The 25,717-nt window shown below is 41.3% G+C and overlaps 1 protein-coding gene across 4 annotated transcripts in view; it reads left to right on the top strand.

Annotated features, from left to right (window-relative positions):
- Positions 1-25,717, top strand: part of samd12 (sterile alpha motif domain containing 12) — a 162,875-nt gene that overhangs the window by 17,675 nt on the left and 119,483 nt on the right. For all 4 annotated transcript variants that reach the window (XM_061059400.1, XM_061059398.1, XM_061059397.1 and 1 more), the window contains exons 2-3: positions 8,938-9,149; positions 22,316-22,445. In XM_061059400.1, coding sequence (XP_060915383.1) covers positions 8,938-9,149; positions 22,316-22,445 — 342 coding nt within the window. The remainder of the gene's footprint in view (positions 1-8,937; positions 9,150-22,315; positions 22,446-25,717) is intronic.

Here is a 25,717-nt window from a genome sequence, read left to right as displayed (position 1 = left end):
ACTTGCTCTTAATCTCTCCAGTCATCTGGCCCGGCTTACCCCGGCCTCTGTCTCCAGGCTTTGTTTCTGGGTCATACAGTCGATTCTGCTCACAAACAATTCATTCTGCTCCACTTTGAGAGTCGGCAAAAGAGAAAGAGATCACTATAAGCCTGAGCGCCCACACAGAGCAAACTTCACTTTTGATTATGGACCCACTACTGTTTTCACCTTGAACCAGCTCGGCCCATTGCCTCAGTTTGAACCATGCATTTTCCCATTTAGCTGTTATGTATGTTAATAACTTTCTCCCCTCTTTTAACTCTGTTAAGCTCTAAGTTCAAAAGATTCCACTCCGTTTATTAGTCATCTGACTTCCTGAAGCCTAAAAGGAAGAATGTGCGACTTTTTGATCCAGTAGATGTCGCCCTTAAGCACCAGAATTAAACCAAAACAAACTGCTGTTTTGGAGACTCCTCGGCTATTCTGAAGCCTCCGCTCTCCTCCAGCGACACACCAACAACCCCTCTCCACTCGAGTTCACATGAAGGAGTTCTAAATTAGAACACACCATAATTAAGCACAAGCAGGGGACACAATTGTCCTTTGCTCGAGCTGCAGTTTCCTGTGGTCTGCATTGTTGTGTTAGCATGCTAATGTTAGCACACTTTGGTTCACTCATAGCTTCATATTGCGCATAACTTGACACTAAAGATCTAAAGACACTTAAGTGACCATCCAGACAAGCAGTGAGTAGACTATGTTCTTCTTTTCTCTAGTCCTTGACTAAAACTATTTTGTTTTAAAGGCTTTATATGGGATGTTTTGATCCAGCAGATGTCGCCCTTGAGCACCAGCATGAAACCAAAACAACTCGCAGTGCATTGTTGTTAGCATGCTAATGCTAGCGATCTTTATTATGCTCGTATCTTCACACTGCATGTAAATTTACCTGAAATGAGTGTGATCTAGAAACACAGTTAAGCAGTGAGTACAGTATGTTATTCTTCTTTTCTCTAGTCCCTCAATTAAACAACTTTTATACACGAGGGGAGGAGTCAGCCGGCCGTCCAGGCGATGTAAACAAACTGAAGATAGGACTCTGAAAACATCACAGACAGTGGGACTCGGGTGTTACACCTATTGTAGACAGTCATGACTCACAGAGTTATTTTCAGAGGATATACTTGATTTATATTATATTTAAGTGTGAAAAATCACATAGAAAGACTTTAACAAAAGTTTGTTTTTCAGAATAAAAATGTTCTGTATGGGAAAGATGAGGTCTATGCACACTGGGTTTACTGCATCTTTGTAGATTTTAATGTGACACAGAACGCGTACCTCTCCATCATTCACTCTTTCAAAGAGAGAAAATAGTCTGCAGACAGACGCTAGACGCCTCAACACTGGGAGCCTTCAGCTATTAAACACCAACAAAGAGGTGTTATGTATGTTTTGATGCTTCCAGATCAGCGAGACAAAACTAAAAATACGACACTGGCTGTTGTGCTGTTGTCATGACATCTGTGATGATAAGTTAAAAATTGCACCTTTTTCATTAAATGATTTTAAGTCACTAAACATCTTCAGAAATAGGGGTCCTGATTTGTGATTATGAGGAGGTGGTGGTGAGTATTAAAACATGCAAACACTGGCAAAATGACTCACTGAAATAAAAAGTATGGTATCATGTAGGATAGGAATATTTTAGATTATGTGGAGCCATTCTCTTGTGTTTATTATCAGGATTCCTGTCTGAGCTCCAGATTCACAGTATTTTATGTGTGAGAGCTGCTAATTGTCGAAAAAGTGGCATGCATGTGACCTCATCAGTAGAGGTTTGAACCTAATTGGCCCAATAAATCAGGATGGGGAGGGTAGAGGAGCAGTTCTCACCTCGCCGACTAACATTGAAGAACACTTGAACAAGGCATTTTAACCCCTGAAGTGCCAGAATGTATCTGCTCTCCGGGAAAAGCTTAAAAAGTAAAACCAAAAAAGCTCCATATTCATTATTTTTTGAGTGAGAGCTGAACTATAGCCTGGAAAGATAATGTTTCCTGTTAAGCAGTTGTTGTTTTTTTCAATATGTTTATTGAGTTTTAAAAAATTTTCCAAGACACACAATTACAATTAAATAAATTCTAAGGAAAAAAAACATATATACACATTTATAAAATAAGGGGGGGAAAAAAGTAAAATATAATAATACAAAATAAAAAAATAAAAATGTTTGTAATTACAAAATGTTGCAACATTATTACTGTCCGTATTAAATAAAAATAACCAAAGGGAGTACATTTTCATAGATGATTTGTTAATCACAAATATTCTGCCCTACAACAGTTTCTGCAAAAACGACCAAAATTACAGACATCACCAACTCTTTACCAGCCGAGCTCAAAATATGTGACAGATCTTTATCCCTGAAGAAAATTCATATATAGACCCCAGATATCGTCAAATAATTCTCGTTTGTCTTTAAGTGTATATGTTATCTTTTTCCAGAGCCAAGCACAGAGACATTTCATCAAACCACCGTGTAATACTCCATGTTAATGCTATTGTTCTTTTAGCCTGCAATATGCAAGAGGTCTACAACTGTTAAGCTGTTTTAGTGAAACATTTTATTTGATGTTTTGCATCATCACACGTGGTCCAGAAATCCAGCGTAATAACACAAGATGAAGCGTGTTTAAACAGAAGATGCATGCTCATGCTAACACTGTACACTGTGTTCTCGTCAGCTGGTAATGTTTTAATTCGCTTGGTTGGTAACGGCTCCATGTTCAAAAGCATGTACAGTCATTAGGAGAGTTATGTAAGGCTAATCCAATTCTTCATTAATCCCCCCCCTCCCCTCCCCTTTCAGTAATAGGAAAGCATTTGGCCGTGCAGGCATGGCTCTCCTCTCCATCACTTCCACGTGTGCTCCATTCATTCTCTGCCCTCTTGTTTCACTGGATCTCATTGAGAGAAAAAAGTGGGGAGGCAGAGAGCGGAGGCAGACATCCTCCCTCATCTCTCTCTCTCTCTCTCTCTCTCTCTCTCTCTCTCTCTCTTCCCTCGCCATGCTCGCACGGCGCATGTCAGGGAAAAAGGGAAGAATGTAACGGTGCTATTTATAGTTACTGTTGCCGTTAAAAAAAAAAAAAAGAGCACTTCTGTATCTCCTAGGCCCTTTTTCCACCCTCCCTTCCTCCCCTGTAAAGGATAGAAACGCTCTGTTCCTCCACTCTCTCCTCTTGCCCCTCTCATCATCCAGCTCTCCTTTTATCCCCTTAGCCTGCTTGTACCATTGTTTAGATGCTTTTAGCAGTGGATGTATTATGTATTTCTCCTCCAGTAGTCGTTGCCCTGCATGAATTGAGTCAGGGCAGAAAAGGAGGAGGAGGAGGAGGAGAGAGGAAGGAGGGAAGGAGAGGAATAAAAGAGGCAGTGAGAGGGAGCGAGGCTGCGTGCTGTGCATCTCAAGTCATCGTTGTTTTAAACACAGCTCACTCATGTTTATTCTGTTTGTGCTTCTAAGAGGGCTAACTCAAGACCCCGGCTTCCAATCGGGGGTCAGAACCGGTCAGCTCTGCAGCCGTGCCGTGTGTCTACAATCATACTTTATCCCCCTTGTATTGTGTGTGTGTGATGGGATCTATAATCATAGCTGTTAGTTGGATTGTGATTCTGCTTTAGCTTCTCTTTGGACTCCAGAAAACAAACTTTCCCCTTGAATTATTTATGCTCTCTTCGGCTCTCAGAGGAAAGTACATCAGTGAGAACATTTTGTACAGAGGTGGAAGAAGTATTCATGTCTTTTTTACTGAAGTCAAAGTGCCAGTTAGACGTTCAATTACAGGCAAAATCCTGCAGTTAAGTAGAAGCAGAGAGGTAATATCAGCTAAATGTAGGAGATTTACAACATGTTCTAAATTTGCAGTACTCTAACAGATATTGTTATATTAGAGCCCGACCGATTTATCAGTCAGCCGATAATATCGGCCGATATTAGCAAAACAAGTGACTATCTGTATCGGCTAATTTTATTACAGATCCACCAGTCAAATATTATTTAATTTGAGTTTTATTGTATTACACTAGCAGTTCTCTTTCACCAGCAGAGTTGTGTTTGAATTACAACAAGCATCATCACTCTCCAGCGTGTCAAACGGCGACGCACATCTGCTCAGTTACTTTCCAGTTGAGTGACCATCTTGTCTTCGTTTTATATCTTTTCAAAAGTTTTTGATAACTGCATTTGAGGAATCAATGCAATGAATGTGTGCATCTATATTTATCTCTCTAAAGATTGGACATAGCTCAAAGAAAAATATCAGCCAATATTGGTATGGGATTTTTTCTCTTCCTAATATCGATATCGTTATCGGCCCCGAAAATCACATGTCGGTCGGGCCCTAATTATATTATTGTTGTTATGTATGTATGAGTGCTTAAGAGGCATTTTAGATGGTCTTCATTGAGCTATTGCTAATAGCGTCTGATCCAACCTTCACAACAGGGTCCTAAGACGCTGACTAGACTCTTCTCCTCCGTTGCCCCCCGGTGGTGGAATGAACTACCAAACTCTATTCGAGACCCTCTGCACCTTTAAGAAAAAGCTAAAGACCCAGCTCTTTCATGAATACCTACTAACTTAATGATGATGGTCTCCATATTATTGATGATGATGATGGTAATGACGATGGTTTTTGTTTGATAACGACGACTTATAAGATGGTTTCTATACTGATTAGAGCTCTCAAGAACTGCCCTCAATGTTGTGCTTTGCCTCTGGTCACTTCCTGTCAGCACCTGTGTGTCCAATCAGACTCAAAGCTGATCGTTTGCTCTTACTGACATTGTTCCCTTTTTTCTAGATCCTTGCTTGTGTTGTTCTTACTCTCTGATGTACGTCGCTTTGCATAAAAGCGTCTGCTAAGTGAATTGTAGAATTGTAGCCTAACTACATTATGTCTTCAAGTCCAGTGCTTTATCACTTGACACACCTCTGGATCTCTAATGGCTCTCAGGATAAAAGAGGAGAGAGGATGAATTAGGGAGGAAAATATAAAAGTTCTGCTTCACTGAATGGATTTTATTTCTTACATTCTTTTTATTTCTTTTTGTGAATTATTAGTGAAGTTTTTCTCTTCGAGCCTCAAACAGAATTTAAATGAAACTTTCTCAGAAGATCAGAGAGGAAGTCTTTCTGTTTGAGGGACCTGCTAACACCTTATCCACATCTGAAACAAGAACTCATTTTATATGACTTTTTCTGAAATGACTCGTCTTTAAAAAGGTTTTAAAACACTGGGTGCAGTCAGTCCCACAACATCCATCACCCCAGCTCCCACCACACACCACCCATCACCCCCCACACGTGGAGCGGGAAAACAGAAAGGAGAGTCTGAGGATGTTAGAAGGAGAGCAGGGAAGGTAGAGAACGAGTGAAATTTACTTTTTTATGAATGTATCATATAGCTTTAGGTTATATCTCTATCTGGAAAAAAAATCTGTGAAAATAGTTAAAACAAATATTTGTAAACTCAATCAGACGCATAAATTCACAAACTTCCTGTTTCATCTCTGACTGCATGTACTATATGACAGAAAAATCATAATATTGAATAAGTAGTCTTAAATGTGGTGAGGGGGGAATATGTTTTACTTTAAATGAATCCTGATTGAAGTTCATTTATTCACTCTGAGTTGACGTGTCCAGCATGTCATAAGAAGAGGACAGGACCACCCGCACTAACTCATACTTGTCCTGTTTGTGTTAAACTGAGTGACAGCACAGATGTTGTTGTCTTGTTCTAATCACTCTAAACTGTGTTAGAGTTGTAATTGCTCGATGACAGCGGCCTGACAGGAGTCTCTAATTGGCTGTTTTCCTGGACTTGTTTTGGTCTGCCAGCACAAAGGCTGATATTTAAGTTTGACAGATTTGAAGATTTTACACAAACACCCGTTTCTCCATCAGGAATATCTGTGACATTTAAAGATTTATTCATAAAACATTTAGAGGATGAACAATGACATGTGCCTCTAATTAGATATGGTGTGATACCAATTTAGATTCCCAGACTTGGGCCTTTGATGATGATGAATTGTAAAAAATTATGCGATCATTTCATTCTAGGAAACTCGCAAAAACTTGACAGATTTTTGGAAAGTATCGACAGGGGTGTGTCCAGAGGCGTGGCAAATCAATGTGATTGGCCACCTGCAGGTGCCACCCCAAAAATCCTAAACTGTGATTGGCTCTTTGCCCTGTCAGAGGCTGGGCTCAGGTTAAAACCAACTATTAGGCCTGTTTTGTTTTTTTTTGCAGAAGGCTGCCAGTAGTTTTCTTTGCATATCAATGTAGCATATTTTATGTTGTTTGTACTTTGAAATTTTAAATGCACATCTACTTAATAAGAAAGACTCTTCTCCTCTGTCGCCCCCCGGTGGCGGAATTAACTTCCAAACTCCATTGGATCTGCAGAGTCCCTCTGCACCTTTAAGAAAAAGCTAAAGACCCAGCTCTTTCATGAATACCTACTAACTTAATGATGATGGTCTCCATATTATTGATGATGATGATGGTAATGACGATGGTTTTTGTTTGATAACGACGACTTATAAGATGGTTTCTATACTGATTAGAGCTCTCAAGAACTGCCCTCAATGTTGTGCTTTGCCTCTGGTCACTTCCTGTCAGCACCTGTGTGTCCAATCAGACTCAAAGCTGATCGTTTGCTCTTACTGACATTGTTCCCTTTTTTTCTAGATCCTTGCTTGTGTTGTTCTTACTCTCTGATGTACGTCGCTTTGGATAAAAGTGTCTGCTCAGTGAATTGTAGAATTGTAGGAAAGTAAGTCGCACTGTCTGACTTGCAATAAACTAAATGGCAATGTGTCGGGACCAAAATGTTCCAAGTTTGACGGTGTCGGAGTTTCATGCACTTTTTTTAAGTACTTTGAATTGTGACTTTAAAACATATCTACTTTTTGTATCATTAAAAAAGTATGCTAATGTTGCCATACTCTTGTGTTAAGATATGATTGGTGAGGTTAGAAAGGGTGATAAATGAATATTTATTTGAGACAGTTTTTGCACACATCACACTTCAGGCCACACCTGTACATGTCAGAGCCCCAGTCCAAGTCTGGACACCCTCCTGAGTGTCGGTGAACAACCCTGTGCTTGTTCAAGATCAATTTTAACGCGTTTGAGGCTATACAATATATGTCTGTCAGTGAGTCTTAAGTCGAGTGTGTTTTCAGGTTCATTCTCGCGCTCTTGAGACCGATAAGCAAAGCAGGATTTTTATTTTTCAGCCTTCAGAAAAACACGTCTCAGACCTTTTAAAGCTGCAGCAGAGGCTAAGCTGTCTCAGGTGTGATGAAAAATGAATCTCACAGACTTTGATTCACCTCATATGATCTGTGTGTTTTTAGAACAAGTGGGCAGATTGCACGATGACACGTTGCCAATTTAGTGACATCTCACAACTCACTGCTGGCTGTCGCCTCTGTGCTGCATCACTGCCTGATGAGACTAAAATAGTTACCGAGCCTGACCCTTCCTTTGCAAAACAAACTCAAAATATTCACTTGGCAGAGGATTTAGAAAAGGTAGTGCCGTGTGCTTTATTTTAATAAGAAGGAATGTAAGCCTTTCGCTGCTATGAGACTCTCGTCCTTCATCTGTTGGAAGCTGCAGACAGCCTCTCAAACCAATAACCGGGACTTGAATTCTAATTGATTCAGGGGATTTAAAGTCATCTATATGATGTTTTAACATGACTGAAAACACAAGACTTTTAAACGGACTTGAAGCTGTAAAAAGTTAGTGTCTTTAAGGTTTATTGTCTTGTTCCCTGCCGTTGCTTTATTGCAGAAACAACAGCAACAACAGTCACTGAACAGATGCTTATTCCTGCTGTTATATTCCTGCTGCTATACTTCTGCTGTTATACTTCCGAGTTCTTATTATCTGGTTTTGATGACACAAGGCCGAGGACTCGATTATACAAGGGAAACATTTTCAGAATCTTTGCAAACATGCTGTGTTTAATTTGTTTTTGTGTATCCTGCATTTGATATTGATGCATGGTTTATTGGAGATATAAACAGTCTCCAAACTCAAAAGTGCATGCTAATAAATCTTATGTTGATTAGAAAAAAAGTGACAAAATATTTAAAGTATTGACAGATTGCACGCTATATTTGCTTAATGTGTCAGTATTGTTGGTGGAAACTGTTTCGACACATTGCAATACAAAAGAATGAAATAGTGGAAGTCCTCAAAACCCAAAAAGTACAAGTTAGACTGCAATGAGAAATCTCCATAATATGCCTTCATGTAAAGATTTGACAATGCAGGTCAGTGTTAGTAAAGCTGACGCAGAGCCGGTTTGGCCAAAATGACAGGAAGATTTGTGCACTGGAACAGAAGTTATATCTGTCCAAAGTTTTCCAACAAAAGCCGACATTAATCCTTCAACAGCTGCTTCATAGTCAACAGCAAGAATGTCCAAAGTTTAACCTTCAAATGCCCAGTATGAAATTGGCAGCAGCAAGTTAACTATTCATCAGATAAGCTGTATCTTTATACGTATAATTTGATGATTAAATAGATATTTACTTTTCCATATTATCTCCAAAAACAAAATAAAACAGTAACCTGCGTTTCAGACGGTGTGGTGCTGGTGTAAAGTGTTGAAAGAAATCTGCTGCCATCTAGTGGAGGTTTTCCAGAACAACATTCAGCTCACTATTTGAAGTGCCCAAAAATGTATTTATCATCAGCAGCTCTTCTTCTCAACATGAAATTTCAGTGGTAAATAATATTTCGACACATAAGAGGCTTAAAGAAAACTTTGGCCCTACTTTGAGAACAATATGACCTTATGTGTTCTTTCTTCTCTTTTGCTCATCTGGTGATTTATTTTTTGCCTTTTTCACCCCACGCAGCTGTTCACTGCAACCTGAGCCAGAATGGCATCGACCACCAGATGTGCCCGGAGGACTTGACGTCACAGCTGGAGGAGGAGGAGGAGGAGTCTGTGGACGGGGTGCCCGTGCTGCTGGACGATGACAGCCCCATCTACCAGGACGTCAGCCCCCCCGTGTACCAGCGCCGCTCCCCTCCGCACCGCTCCGTCTCAGAGTCCGAGCTGTCACGGGTAAGGGGTTTATCCAAAAAAAAAAAACAGAAGCATATTAGGCCGATGCAGACGTGCAAAAATCGTTCAGCCAATCAAGCTGCAGAAGCAACGGAAACGCCCCATTCTTAAAAAAAGTCAGTTTTTAAAGCAGAAATGAACATGTTTACAGCTAGGTTAAAAAAAACAGAATTGGTCTGATCAGCTCAGTCGTTAGGTTGACTGAAAGTTAGGGTGAGACAGCATTCCCAGCATGCTGACCGTCATCAATGGGACTCCAGCGCCCCCTGCAGGAACAGATGGGTGACGACACTCAGGCTTCAAACATTAATATTTACACTCTGTGGTTTGAAAGCATCAAGTTAAGTTGTTTAACTGAGACAAAAAATGGCAGAATAAGTTTGACATTTTCCGATGTAGGACTATTATCAATGTGGCTGAAGTGTTAGCAAACACTTTGTCAGCTCTAAAGCAGACCCAGTGCATTAAAGACGGTCACTGATTGGTAGTCTCGTCTTTGTCTATCTGAGAAATGTAAATCTAATGTAAACTCTACTCTTAGGTCAGGTTTGGTCCTGACTATCTCCTGAGAGAAATACTAGACTCTTCTGCCCCAAATACTTTGTCTTTGTTTTGTTTTTTTAATGCTAATTTGGGTAGCTAACACTGTTTAATATCCCATTACTGACTGTATAAATCAAACTTAAAAGCTGAAAGACGTTAAATATTTTAACCATTTTGTTTTTGTTTTGTTTTGTTTTTACGACCAAATACTCGTTTAAGTATCATTGTCCAGTGACAACTAGCAAATGTTAGCATGTGTACCTAAAGTGGGAGCGTGCCTATGTTCCCACATTTCCTTTTTCATAAATTTGTATCAGATTTTTTCCCCCTTTCTTCCAAGTTGGTAGCCAATTACACCCAACCTATTATCCAGTAGCAATGGACTACAGATGGAACGAAGCTTTTAGCTAAATCTGGTGCGTCCAAACATTTAATGTAAGTGCACATTGTCCTCTTAAATAAACTAAACTAAGTAGCACAGAGGCCTCACATTGACTAGCTTCCGGTCAGATCAGTCGAGTGAAGTGCAGCAACTGGACGCAAAACCATATTTTGCAGTGCATCAATACCTCTGGAAAGCTGGATTGGCGTAGAGAGGAGGGGGGGGGGGGGTGCTCCTGGGATGCTTGGAGTCACTTTCCAGCCCTCTGGAAATAAAGTGCTTCCAAAAAAATCTTGTGGGAGGATAGGGCTTAAATTGAAGGGAAATGTAGGAACACAAGACCTAATTTTGAAAATGTCCTAGAAATATGGGAACATAGGGCTGACCCCCCCTAAAGGGAGCTAAGTGTGCCTCTTGTAGGCTACAAGAACCGAACATAGCCACCGTGACGTCATCTATTGGTTTAAAGCCCCAAGTTTGCCATTTTAGCTTTTTGCCATCTTGGTTTAGTGTTTTCATTGTTAACATATTAGCATTTAGCATTTGTTTCAAGACACTGCTGTGAACTCCTAAACAGAGGAGCTAGCATGACTGACGTGTGTTAATGTTTCTGTATCAATCACATTAAAACAGTGAAGTCAGACTGAGGGCCTGAGCTGGTTTTAATGTGTATGAAACACTTTTCCTGGGTATTAAATTGATGGTCAAACGTTCACAAAACACTTCCTGTAATGTATTGTAAGATGAGTGCCTGTCACTCAACAGCCCACTTAAGTAAAATAATCCACATCCCTTTTTTCAGAACAAAGACGTGAACAGAGAACAAACAGAGACGAGCTGTTTCTGCTCTTCTTCAGTGTTTCTGATAATAGATCAAAGGAGCCGTCAGCAGCTGTGCAGAGGACACTCTTTACTTCCTGTTCAGAAATAGACTGTGCTTGGGACGGTGGGAGGAGTTCTGCGCACACACACACACACACACACACACACACACACACACACACACACTGAAAAACACTCTCATATTCTCTTTTTGTCTGTGTAAAATCTGCAGTAATCAGCTGTCAATCAAGCGAGTCAGACAGAGTCCTCTGTGTAAACCCGGCCTGAGCTTTTGAAACACCAGACAGACAGGCTGGGGTTCAATTAGTGCGAACACACACACACACACACACACACACACACACACACACACACTCAGTTTGATCTGCTCTGTATTGACTTAAAAACTGTGAATTTATGAGATTCTGTGGTTACATAATACCCCCCCAGTATCTATAACATAGCTTTCTATCCGGGCTGTGTGGCGTTTGCAGACATCATCGTGTCATTATACGCCACAACAACGTTCTGTTTGTCATCAGAGACCTGGAGGACGTTCAGTATTAACTGAAATAATCAAACTGTCTAAGCTTTCAGTCTCGGTGTTTTTGTCTCTGGATTGCAAATTGAGAACAAGTTTTGTCTCTTTGGGGACAAATTCAAAAGATCAAATGCAAAAAGAGTACGACGTTATAGGGTTCCTGTACTGATCTATTATGCAACACAGCCACAGGAAAGACGGTATTCATTCTAACTTATATTGTGTTTGAGCTTTATTGAGAGCTGGAGGTTTGCAGCTTCGGAGATACTAATGTTAGAGTTAAATAAAAAGTATCAAGGAGTAACAACTTTTACAGCTTTTTTTTGTATTTTTACAAGTCAAACAAACCTGTAGGATAATATTGGCGACTTCAGTGTAAATCCTGACACACCTCCTCCTATGATATTGTTTACTTGCCACCTCATGTACGGCTAGCTATCCTATGGAGTTTCTGGTATTCAAAGCAAGACAACTAGCTTAGAGTTTCCTCCAATAAGCACAAGGCGTCACTTCCCTTCATATTTATTGAAGAATTTCATTTCCTTCTTCAAACCTGCAACAAAATACAAACTGCTGAATACATTAAAAAAAAAAAAAATAACTAGGAGAGCACATCTAAGACCATTATTTGCAAAACCACAAAAGCTGAGTCCTACAGACACTAGCTTAATGCTTTGCTATGTTCTCTGACAAACTCAAGTCATGCAATCACACTTTGTCTTTTCCCCTATCACCAAATAAAAACAGAACTTGGAACTTATGAACACGTAGTATCCAAGGCAACGGTGCTGAAAGGTCATTTTGCAGCAGCAGTCTTTCTTCACTCCCCAACGCTGAACTGGCTCTGAGGGAAATCAAATCCTAACATGCAAGTGCTCTTAAATAACCAGCAGGGGGCAGTATCAACACAACTGAATATTCAACTGTATTGAATTTACTTTATGCAGAACAGAACATTACCCTGTACATATTTTAGGGATATAATACTGATGATATGGAACTGAAATGACTCTCATAACTGGACGGGGGATCAGTTCAAAACGAGGCAGCTCATTGGCTAATATAAGTTCCTGTAAAGTTTTTCTTCATAAGGGAGGCAGCTGACTCATTCGTGGAGGGATCCCACACTACTTTTTTATATTTTTTATTGTTGTTTTGTTATTGTTTTTTGTTTTTTAATGCCAAAGAAAAATCCAAACACATAACTCGCCCTCAGGATACTCTCACTGAAACACTCACACACACTTTAATGCCTAAGGAGGGTCTACAAATAACTGATTCATTAACCTAAACCGCATGTCAAGGACACGGAAGCGTACATATTATTGCATGTTGTCCACTTGTGATTGTCAAATGCAAGCTGTCAATAACTGACATATACTCAAAACAAAGCAGTAAGAATCCAAATGTTGCTAAATAGACCCCTAGATTCCCTCGTGTGTCGACATCTCGAGGATGAATTTGCAATTTCTAGATCTAGATGACCAAAAACCAGTTTATGCATCACGATTCTGTTCTTTGAGTTGTTTTCTTCCAGTGTTTGAGAATTACTTTCTTTAATACTCTGCCCATCAACAGATCAGTGTGAATCCCCCCCGCAGGACAAACTATCGCTCCTGGGGGGACGGGGCCTTCTCCATTGCTGCTCCCACTCTCTGGAACTCTCTCCCAAAAAATAATCAGAGACTCCCCCACACTCACTTCCTACAAGAAATCACTCAAAACTCACCTCTTCATCACTGCCTACAACCACAGCCCCCCCACCCCCACCCCCCTACATTACTTCTTCGTTGTACTGTCCTTGTTGTTTTTTGTTTTGTTTTTGTCAAAGCGTCTTTGAGTTTTCAGAAAAGCCCTATATAAAACCAATGTATTATTATTATTATTATTATTATTGTTATTATATGTGACATGAGAACTGAGGGTTGGGGGGGGGGGGTCCTCTGAGGCTCCAAAAAGAGCCTTCCTGCCTCCCTCTCTCTGTCAGGAGAGAGAGTCTCTGCCTGTAACAATCCCTCAGTTAGCTTGACATTAGTAGTAAGTAGTAATCATTTATTTCGGTCACAAGAAAAAGCAAAAACATTTTGACTGAAAAGGTGTCGACTGAAGCTTCAGCTTATCACACCTCCCCTTGTTACAAATCTTAATCTTTAAGACACGACTAGTTTGGTTACAAAAAACAAAACATATCAGAACAAAATTTGTTCCAAGAATTTATTTCAAAACAAAACAAAAAAATAAAACCGGAGTCACACTCTCAAAAAAGAATCAAACCGACCTTTTATATTTGTTAAACACCATTTTTTTTTAAACAATTAGTGAGACGACCTTATAAACAAAAACTTGAGGACCCAGAAGAGTCGTCGGTTTCATTTCAGTTAATCTCATCAGCAGTGTTTATTTATTTATTTTAATACAGGATTAAAGTTGAATTGTCCGTCTGGCTGGATTTGTAATGAAGCCGAGGCTCAGAGGTGGACATCTTCACCATCCACAGAGAATCAACTCATTTCAGACGTAATTAATATCAAGCCCAGGTGAATAAGTCTGCTTTGGTGTTAACACATCCTGCAGAGCACCGCGGAGCCTTTACAATCCCGAGGTCAGGCTCTGTTATTAAACGCTCTAATGTTCTGTGTTTGATGAGCCTGAGACGTTAACAGAGGCGCCTTGATATGAAGGCTTATGAATTTAACCAAGTTAGCATGGCACACACACACACACACACACACACACACACACACACACACACATCTCAGTTTCATCCCGATTCCTGAATGTTACAAACTAATTAATACGGGGAATTTTCATCTCCTGCCAGCTCAGGCCGACAGAACAAGGCAGGGAGTGAGGAGAGAGAGAGAGAGAGAGACCGAGAGGGAGGAGGAGTGAAAAGAGAGAAAAGAGTGAGAGAGAGAACAAGAAAGGGAAACATCAAGGGGTGAGAGGAAGTAGAGAGAGGGAGAGAGAGGGAGAGGGGAGAGAGAGGGAAGTTATTGAGAAAAGGTGCAGGTAGAATAGAGGGAGGGAGAGAAATCACGGCAGGAAGGGGCGAGAGAGGGAGGAAGAGAGAAGAGAATGTTAGGCAGGAAGAGAAAGGAGAGAGAGAGAGGGGAGCAAGAGAGGAAAGAAGGGAAGTTAGGGAGAAAGGAAAGAGGAAGTGATGCAGAGAGGGGAGAAAGAGGTACAGTGAGAAAAGAGAGGGAGAGAAATCAAGGCGGGGAGAGGAGAGGAGAGAATATGAGAGAGTGAGATAGCTGTTAATTTGCCGTGCGGGGCTGATAGAGCTGACCACACTGAGCTCCGTGTCACTACAGACTTTCACTCCATCAACACGACATTAATGACAGTCGTCCTCCTCCTCCTCCGCTCAGCACTTTTTTTTTTGTCAAGTCACACTAAAAAGAAATTTAAAAAATTCAGTTTTGACACTAGAGGGCGGTATGTCACAGTGAATCTCACTGACTCAGCGTGTCAGCAAGTTCATTATGAAGGGAAAGGGAGCGCTGCTGAATGCAACGCTGACGTTTCCCTGATATAAAATAACTAGATCAGGATTTTATAAGAGGAATATTTATAAAGTTTACAAGATTTTCCTGCATGGCAACATTTGATTTAACCCCAGAATTAAGTATTTACCAGAGTTTTTATAACTTTATCTCCTCCTGTGAGGCTTATATAACCTCATACTGATATTGACCGACAGACAGATGGATGGATTTATATTCCTGAGGGAAATTCAAATATACAAATATATGAAATGATATAGAATAATGTATCAGAAGTTATTTTTTGAAAATGCTGTAGGCCTACATGAATGAACTGTTGTCCTTATGCAACTATAAGTCAGAATCCAACCATTTAATCATGATATTGCTTGGAGAGTGTGGGGTTGAAGTTAACAAATGCACAACACAAGACATTAACTAATCATTCCAACATCACAGCTCTTTGCTTCCTTTAGTATTCCTCTCCTATTAGTCCAGTGTCTCTCTGCTCCCATGCCGCCTCTTTAAGTTCTGTTACGCTCTGGAAACCTTTGTCTCCTTTGCTTATAGAACAGCTGAGTGGAGATTTTTGGGGTCAATTAAAAAAGAAAGTGAAGGAAATATTTACAAGAGAATCTGTGTTTTTTTTTTTTTTTTGCCTGACACCCAGTCTAATCTAAATTTTCATCCTCAGTCATTTTAATTGCTCCGCTTTAATTACTGTAAATTTGTTTGGGATTACCTTTTTCCGCTTGTTGCTCTTTTTCTTTGTTTCTCATTTTTTAAGAAAGGGAACATGTGAGATAGCCAGCTCTGTTTGTGTATAAAGTGAGGGGGGGGGGTCCTCTTCTGCAGAGCCCAACACATTGCTCTGTCACATTTCTACAGTGGCTCAGGACAGACTAAACAAAGACTTGGCTCCAAAGAGTGGAGAAGGACCTAATATAGTTTTCTCTAATCAGCATTTTTGTTGCAAAATCTTATAATCGGCTTCTCAGTGCTCCTTTAAAAATATATATTTTCAATGAAACTTGTTATGAGTACAGGTTAAGTCATCCATCCATCCATCCATTATCTTTACCGTTTTTCCCGTTCGGGGTCGAAGGGGGCTGGAGCTGATCCCAGCTGTCATTGGGCGAGGGGCGGGGTTACACCCTGGACTGTTCATCAGTCAATCACAGAGCTGACATATAGAGACAGACAACCAGCCACGCTCACATTCACACTTAATGTACGGTCAATTTAGAGTCTTAATGAGCATGTCTTTGTACTGTGGGAGGAAGCCGGAGACCCCGGAGAGAACCCCCCGCATGCATGTGGAGAACATGCAAACTCCAAACAGAGGGGGGGATTCAAACCAGGACCCCAACAGAGGTGGACCACTAAACCACTGTGCAGCCAGGTGTAATCATGAAAAATGTAAATATTTTTATCATGAAGGCTTTTTTATTTTTACCTGGAATGATAACAATAATTATAATGTAATTTGAATTTCAAGCAAATCCCAATGGAGTGCTACAGAATTAAAACAGGAGCAAGAAAAACAACAAATAAGAGCAAGTGATGTTAAGAAAACGCTTATTTAAAGAGTATTGTGTTCAGTCATCTCTCTGATGGAGGCAGCAGTCTGTGGAGCCCTCTGGTGGTCAGGGAGAGCATTACACCGACGTGTGGTGGCAGAGTAAAAGGTCTGATCCTCCACAGAGCAGAGGTAAATCTTGGGGGGGGGGGTGTTGGAGATGGTCGGCGTGAGCAGAGCGGATGTTTCTTGTGACATTTTGTGGGGTGAGCAGTTCTTGGAGGTATGGAGGGAGGGAGGGGGCGTTGCTGTGGTCCGTGTTTCATTGATGGCTTAATAATGAGATTTTGTACTCGATCCTCATCGAGACAGGAAGCCAGTGTCGTGATCGCAGGATGGCTGGGATGAGTTTGTGTTCCCGCATTCTCATCAGGATCCGAGCAGCGGATCTTTTGAATGTATTGGCGCTTCTTTACGCTCTTAGGGATCCCGAGGAGGAGACACAGGCGTGGACTTGTTTTTCTGCATCTTGGAGGAGGCGTGATGGATGGAGTTTTGCATTGATTAAGATTAAGATTAAGATTTACTTTATTGATCCTGTAAGAGGAAATTCTGTTTTCAGTTCCATTGAGATCAAAAATTCCCTTTTAAGAGAAACCTGGCCAATGTTTTAAGTATTTCTACACATTTTGTTTTTATTTCATCTGTTGATATAGATTCATTTAAAATTGAAATTATTTTTTGTATCAATAATTCCAATAAAGGACTATCTATGGACTAGGCATGTCACGACCCCTCTTTTGACAGCCTGCGACCCCCTGGGGGATCCCGACCCCCACTTTGGGAACCATTGACTTAAATGACTTATTATAGTTATTAGTGTTATTTCTATACTACGTTTTATTCTGATCACCGGCCTGTCTTAAAAACATCTGCACAGAAATGCTCGTTTGCACAACATGTTCTCCTAAACCACACCCCTAGTCTCTCTATATCTCATACACGACCTGAGCCTGTCCCCTTCCTCTGACACGCTTTGCAATCTGACGCCTCGTTTTGTCGGGTGTCTCCAAACATGATTGAACAATGAACCTGGGTTTGTATTGGACACAACCATGTTTCATCTGACAAACCGTACAGCTGCTAATGAACGCTGCTGCACAGCTGTAACGCCTCCTCTGCAGCTCTCGTGCTGTCAAAGACCTATTGAATATTTCTTCCACCCCTTGTTTGTATTTTTGCTCGACAACTGAATTCTTTTTGTCTGGGGAAATATCCGAGGTTGAGGTTCAATTTCTGTTGATATTTCTGTGAAGTAAACAAAAAAAGTTTGAAAAAACAGAGGATTTTCTTTTCTTTCTTTTTTTGACATTGCTTTATATCGCCTTGGTGACGAGTTTGAGACTAAACACAGGGGAATTATCGGGAGAAAGCCATGCCATTATACGTGCTAATTGCTGCAGCAGTTAACATATTTTAATTGAGTGTGAAGCCATTTGACCTCGACAATCAGCCTCATAACAATCCCGAGCCAAATGAAAAATCTCTCCTCGGGAAAACAACCTCCTCGCTGCCAAAATCTGCTCTCTCAGTCACATGGTGTTTGCTCTCGAACGCCTCGCGGTGCTTTCAATTCCCAGCTCTTTCTGCATTCCAATATTGTCTCCACCAAAAAAAGGGGGGGGGGGGCGGTCCATGTGATTGCCTCTTGATTAATTTAGCCGAGTGCATTCACACTGGATCTTTAAATGCTTATCAGTGCTGGCGCGATTACATGCTTCATTATGTAAGTAATAGTTTTCCACTGTGAGTCGCTAATGCGCGCGTGTGGATGTTTATTCCCCCCACTCTGTTTCACACTCTACTTGTGTGTGTGTTTTTTTTTAATTTTTTATTTTTTTATCCCACCACCACACACACCCCACACGTTTTATTCCCTCGGCTTTTTAATTTTTGAGGTCGTCCTTGCTCTGTTGCTAAGGTAACATGGAGGAAACTAGGGGAGCTCTACTGGGCTTTCAGATATCAATTAAAGCCAAGGACGACTGGTGCTTACACTGAACGGCACACATGATGATTGTACCCTTCATCAGTGAGTGTGTGCGCTCATTCGTGGTGTGTTTCTTGCGGGAATGCATATGTGTGTATATGTTTCCAGACAAAATCCCACTTAGAAATAAACCAGGTTTCTCCCTCTCACCCCCTCTGCTGCTGTCACTCCATTCCCTAATTGGCCCCGGAGTCTCTCTTGAACGCATCTCTCTTTGAGTGTGATTCTACTCCTGTTCTCCTCTCCTTGCTGGTTTTTTTTTCTCCTCCGCCCCTTTTTGGCTCCGTTTGCAAAAAAAAAAAAAAAAAGAGGCACCGGCTCACCTATTGTGCCGGATCCTAAGAAAACACAGCTACGGGGCTAAATCAGTGCCGAATGTAAAACACAGATGGTCATTGACTCACAAATGGGTTCACTGAAAATGAGCCCACTTATTTTTTCTTCTTCTTCTCTCTCCCTTGTTATTTCTCTGCCTCATCTGTCAGTACAGCCTCCTCTTCTACTACTTCTTCTCTCCCAAACTTATCTTCTCGCTCTCTCTCTCTCTCTCTCTCTCTCTCTCTCTCTCTCGTTGCCTCGGGCCTCCAGTCAGGGTTAATTAGCATCGAGCGGCGCTGTGTTTAATGGTTAATGTGTTGTTTTTTTTTTGGTTTTTTTTGCGATACCTCTACCCTCCTCTCCCTGCAGATTCCGCCTGCGAAGCGATTGCATTAAGTGCCTCACCCAACCCGCCTATACCTGCCTGCGTGCTTTGGTCCGTCTGTCACTTCGCCTACCTGCTGAGGATACTCACCGCATGCCAAAAAAAAACAAAAAAAACCCTGTGCATCTACATCCTTCCCCAATTTTGTCCTTTCTCTCGAGGATGGTAGATGCAGATCGAGTGGGAAGGAGAAAGTGAGGCAGCAGTGCCATATAATAAGAAACAGGTGATGGAGAGAGAGAGAGAGAGGAGAAGGTGAAGATGAGATGTGAGGAGAGGAAGTGAGAAAGACAATGTGATAGATCTGACAGGGACCGGGCGAGATTGAATACGGGGGAGAGATGAGAGATGATGGTACAGGAGGGGAGGGGGAGAGAGAGAGAGAGAGAGAGAGAGAGAGAGAGAGGAGGAGGCAAAAGCAGAGGGAAAAATGCTGCCACTACCTGTTATTCCTCCCTCTCTCTCTACCTCTGTGGTTGGAGAGGAGGAAGAAGAGACCTCCATTGCTATGCCGAGCCACACGGCAGCCGGAGAGGAGAGCAGCGGGCTGGAGTGGAGGGGAGTGGATGTGAAATTTTAATCACCTCTCTCTCTCGCTGTTTGTAATTTTTAGAAGCCCCTCAATCAAAATCAAAAAGCACTGGCAGCACTTTCAAGAGGGATCCTCTGGCAGGCGGCCGCGCTGCCTGCTGCTCGAGGACTTAAAGTAGAACAACATCTTACAGCCTGAGTACAGTCACATGAAGATATGTGCATGTTTGAATATTACACCTCGTATTTATTTATTTAAAATAGCGACAGTGCATAAACATGTAAATATGCCATATTATAGTCATAGGCTCATTTCCATGAAGTCCCCCAGCAGCAAAAAAAAACAGTACATAAAACCTCGTGAAACACAGGGAGGGCATCAACAAGCAGAAACCAAACGAGGATACATGAACTCCACATCAGTTGACAGAGACGCGTATGTAACAATATGCTCGAAACGAACCAGCTCTAAATTGACTGTCAGAGTTAAAGTGCATCAAGCGTGAGGAGACGAGAGGCAGAGTGCTTGAGTGCTGGTGTATTGTACATCATTACAATGTGTGTAAATTGCACATTTGCCCAAAAACCAAGTAAGAACCTGCTGTCACATCAAGACAGAAAGAGGATATATGTGACACAGGATCTCTCTCTCTCTCTCTTGCTTTATTTCTTTTTGTGATTCACTATTAAAGAGGTCATATGATGCCCTTTTTGTGGTTCGTATATTTAATCTATGTACCTACTAAAGTATGTTCACAATAGCTAAAGTTCTAAAAAAGTGTCTGTTTTCATGTTCTGCCGCTCCATGCACCGGCTCGCTTCTGACTCTCTCTCTAAGACTCTGAAGTGCCCACGTTCAGAGTCCCCACGTGCGCCAAGTCTGATCTGATTGGTCGGCCTGTCGGCTCTGCCGTAATTGGTCAGTCGCTCAGCACGGTTCTCGGAAATGTCCCGCCCCTTTTACCATATTGGGAATGCAGCCACTCTGGCTCCAAGGGCCGGGGAGCAAAAACATTAGCACCTTAGCACTACTGTGCTACCGCAGGCTACGGCATATCGTGGGCGTGCTTACAGAAGTTAATGAGCTTGCAACATGAGCTGCAGGGCTTACTACAATGAGCCAATGGGCTTAGATCAGTGATCTCACACTGACAAGACGTCACACAGGCAATTTTTTTATCGAGGGGGGCTAGAACTGAGCGTTACATGCGGCTAATACTACAGCTAACAGGAGGACGTAGGAGAAGCTGCGTTTCCGCGGACTTTGAATTTTTGCACATAGATGTGACTAAACATGCACAGGACACTTGGAAAACACACTAAAGAGCATATAAAACCAGAAAAAGCTGAATATGACCCCTTTAAAATTGAGCAATTAGAACACCAGGGTTTTTGTATCTTTGTATTTTATCTCTTACATTTTATTTATTTTTCTCTTGCTGAATTCTGTGGTAGTGGTATGTGTACATCCCTCTTTTATGTATGTCTCTACATATTCATGTATATGTGTGCACGTTACAAGTATGCATACTTGATCGGTTTTCCTTCTTTTGTCTTTTATAGCCCTTCTGTGTAATGTGTTAAAGTCACCTCAAATACACACTGTGTTTATTTCTTTTTGTAACTCGTTGAACGGCCGAGCTTAGTTTGTGTTCTAGTTGTCTCCTTTTCTTTGTTTTAATTTTTCGTTTGTTTTTTTACTCTTATTTTACTGAAGAACCCGTCAAACATATATCTGTATGTCTCAAAAGTCAATAAAAAAAAGTTTTGAAAAACACAAAATTGAGCAATTAGTCCCAATTAAAAAATGCTAATCATTCGACAGACCTAATATACATGCATGTATATATATTTGTTTTTTTTACTCTTTTCTGACAACAATTTCTGAACACAAAACCAGGAAACACAAATCCCTCACAATAACAGAAATCAGCTGTCCTTCACTTAAATACACAACTCTATTCTTGTCTTGTTTTTGTCATGTTTTCATGTTGGGTTGTTTTGCACTGCTGGCTATGTGCTGCCAAAGATGAGCAACCTGTCAACAAAGGCTGCTTTAAATAATGCAAGAAGCATTTTGAAAAAAAGATATACTGTATGTTCACAGAGAAAAACATGTAACCTGCTTGTCAGACCTGAATCATTTGTGCAATATCATTTGAAAAATGTCCAGTATCAGTCCAGAGAGTCTGACTGTATAAATAACTCATTGCTGACCTTACCGACTTTGACTTATGTGTCTTACCGTACTTTAAAAGATGAATTCTTTATTGATACTTGAAGGAAAATGTCAAACAGCCGCCAGTTAATATTGTATGACCAAATCAGTCGGGTGGAAGGTGTGACATGAATTCACTCTGACCGGTGGTAGTGTGAAGTCCTCAACACATCATCCTTTGACTGGAAAGTGGAAGTTTTAATAATACATGTACATACATCAGGGTACCATAAGCAACAACATGCTCGCCAAAGATGGGACTTACACATCTGCCCAAGTACACAGAAGCTGTGTTTTAATGTGAGAGTAGAAGTAGTGTTATGACAGGTGATGAAATGTTTCTTGATCTGAGTTTTGGTTTTCTTTCAGCCAGGACATGTGAAGCTGTCTAAGCCCGTGGCGCTGTGGACCCAACAGGACGTGTGTAAGTGGCTGAAGAAACACTGTCCCAACCAGCACCAGATCTACAGCGACTCCTTCAAACAGCACGACATCACAGGTACTCTAATGCACCTTCACCGACGGGTACAGAGGCCGTCCGTATATATTTACTCTGAAGCTAATGCCAGACTTTCACTAAGCGCCATTTCAAGCAATTTCAAAAATCACAGGCACATTTCTTAGGTCGTAAAACGGAAGTCATAAAATCATGAGAGAGTTTCCAGAGTCGGGGTGCGCTCCCCTGATCTCTGTCGTTTGGTGTCATAAAGCTCAAACCGAACCATCAATCTGAAGTCAAGGCCTCAAGGTCTCTTTCTCGTCTTGGTGTTACGATAAAATAAAACGTGTTTAATATTATCGCAGGGCTTTACTCTTGTCTTATGCAATCGTGTTGTTCAATGACGTGACCATTATCAACAGCCAATGAGAGAAGTCTCGCCAGCAACAAACACAAAGCTGCAAACTTTTTTTTTTTTTCTTTTGTTTTTAAAGATTTTTTGGGGGCTTTTTGTGCCTTCAATGGAGAGATAGGACAGTGGATAGAGTCGGAAATCAGAGAAAAGGGAATGACATGCGGGAAAGGAGCCACAGGTGAGATTCAAACCTACATGGGGGGCGCGCACTAACCACTGCGCCACCAGCGCCCCGAAGCTGCAAACTTTTAAACATGGCGGGGAGTCAAAGTCCACTCCCTACATGTACCCCCTCTTCCTACCCTCTTCCACTCCGTTTGTGTGATCCAGTGGAGAGAGTCTGTCTCATTGAGCGCCGTTCAAAAACCTCTAAGTACGCAGAGGGAGTGTGTGTTGTTCAACCCTCCAACAGCGAGTCTGCACCTATGAACAGGTGTAACACCTTTTTGATTGTCAGTCATGGGAGAAGCTCCGTATGTAAAAGTTCCGCGCTATCGCCCGCACAATTTTCAACGCCTCTAAGTAAGAAAAGAAAACGATGTTTTGATGCCGAGAAGTGTCTGAGTTTAATACTCATCCTGACTTTGTTCTCGTTGATTCCATGGTGTTTAAATGGAATATGAGAAACCAGGTTTTACACATCGTATACGTCTTGCATTCCAACTTTTCTTATCGATAAGAAGTCGATAGTTTCTTTAAAATCAGTAAATGTACATATTCATGATCACATATTCTCACCTCATGTGAGAAGTACTTCTGGACTTGCCTCCAGTTCGACATCTTCTGCAACTTGTTTTGTCGCCCCCTGCTGGCCATTTGGAAGTATGCACAGAATTAAAACATCACGATATACTCTGAAATACCGTCGATGTTACAGGCACATTAAGTCTCACGAAGTTGAACACACGAACACAAAACTGAAGTGTTGCATCTCTGCAGACAAAACCAGTGTTTTTTGAGCTCCAGTTTTCAGTAAAACCCTCGGAGCGTCACGCCTCATCACTTCCCTCACGTCTCCGCTGCATCACTCATTTCTCATCCTTGATGAAAGCCGGATCACATTTATAACATCCCAGGTGCTGCTCTGCACCCACTGCCTGCCACCTGCAGAACAGCCACCCGGCCTACCCGTCTGTCCATCCCTTCGCTTTCCACTGTCAAGCGTCGCCCCTGACAACAGTCGCAACGTCAATCACTCCCCCTAACGAGGCTCCTCAAGGTCACCCAGAGCTAACGACGCTCTGATCGGCATGGTAACAGACGAGCGCTAATTGCCGTGCTCTCTGCCGTCTAGAGCACGACTGATCACATTAATATGTTTGTTTGTTGTCCGTGGAGGACCTCTCTCCGACTCGGCGGCCGGCCGGCTGGCTGGCGGGATGAATTGCTTGGCGGTCACGATGAACAGCGTTATGACTCATGTTTCCTGTTTTACTCTTTGATGTAATTTGACTGTTTTTATGTTTGCACTGAAGGTTTTTTTTATTTTTTTTTGCTAAAGCATCTTGTGTTTAATGGCCTGAAAATATGAATCTTGCAGCTCCACTGCTCAAGTCGCACATATATTTTCTCAGCAGGACTAAAGAGGGTCCTGGAGATTACCCACAATTCATTGCATGCTTTCTGAACTGCTGCCACTTTTAAATCCATCTCAGTTTAATTTCATTATATAAACTTTGATTTGTCATTTTACCAATCAAAACTCTCCAAAGTGTAGAGTAGAGAAACTGAGCTGACAACTAACAGATTAAAAGGAATAAAACTCTGACACAGAAATGACAACATTTATAGAATAAAATAATGAACAAAGACAAACATACAATTATTAACCACAGCAAAATTGAACCTAAAGATAGTGAAGCCAAAATAGCCCGGTGAAGGACGCTGACATACTGTGTTGGTGACATCATTCAGAGCAAGACTCGAGAAGCAGCATACCCTTGTTAGCCTTTTTTTGGAAGGCATCCTGTGACCCCCCCTTCTTGGTGGCCCGCGACTCCCCGGGCGGGGTCGTCTGACACTGATAGACGATGATTGCTGATGGGTTCAGAGATTGACATTGATGAGGCTGAACTTCTCACCTATACTGCAGCCAAGTCAGCAGGGGGAGCTCCAAATGTTTTTGGCTTCACTTTTGGGAAGCTGTCATGTCGTCCATATCTTGTTGAAACATTTTATTTTATTTTATTTTCTTCTATGGTTCAACAAAAGCACTGTTTTGTTAGCTAATGAGTGACTGTGTGTCTCACAAGTAGAATTTTGCAGTTTGTTTTTATTGATCTAATGTAAAATACATCACTTGCAGTAACAATTTATTTTTGAAAAGCCACAACAGACTTATTCCCCTCTTGTGCGTGAAGTATTTGTTGTTAGATAAACGAGAAGGTGAAGTCATCCGGTCATTCATTTGGGTTGTATTTTCTCATGATCTATTGCAGTAAAAATGAACTTTAAAGTTTATCCTCTCTGTTATTCTAACAAGGCTAATGCGTTCAGTTCTGCCTGTAAACAGATTGTGTTTTCTCTTGTTAGTCTGTCTGTGATTAAACCATTAGAACTTAGCTTCCTAATGGTGTATTAACTTAATGACCTGTGTTTGTTAATGTGCTTTCATTATTTCTACATGATCATACAAGAGAGGCAAGGGTTAACCAAATATGCATGTGCATACATTACACACACACACACACACATGCGCTTTCCATACCGGCTCCATTAAGGCAATAATGACATGCACACAGAAAGAAAAAACCTGCGAGTAATTCAGTTTGTCTTCACATCGAGCATTAATTAACAGAAGCCAATTAAAACAGGCCGAGCCACAGCGATTGGGCTCACGAGGCAATTTGCATCCCAATCAATCTTTGGAATATTATGCAGATATTTTTTTTTTCTGTTCCTACAGCCTATTAGAATA

This window comes from Labrus mixtus, chromosome 16, assembly GCF_963584025.1.
Source record: "Labrus mixtus chromosome 16, fLabMix1.1, whole genome shotgun sequence".
Taxonomy (NCBI): domain Eukaryota; kingdom Metazoa; phylum Chordata; class Actinopteri; order Labriformes; family Labridae; genus Labrus; species Labrus mixtus.
Note: the sequence above shows the minus strand (reverse complement) of the source record. Positions and strands in the feature narration are given on the sequence as shown.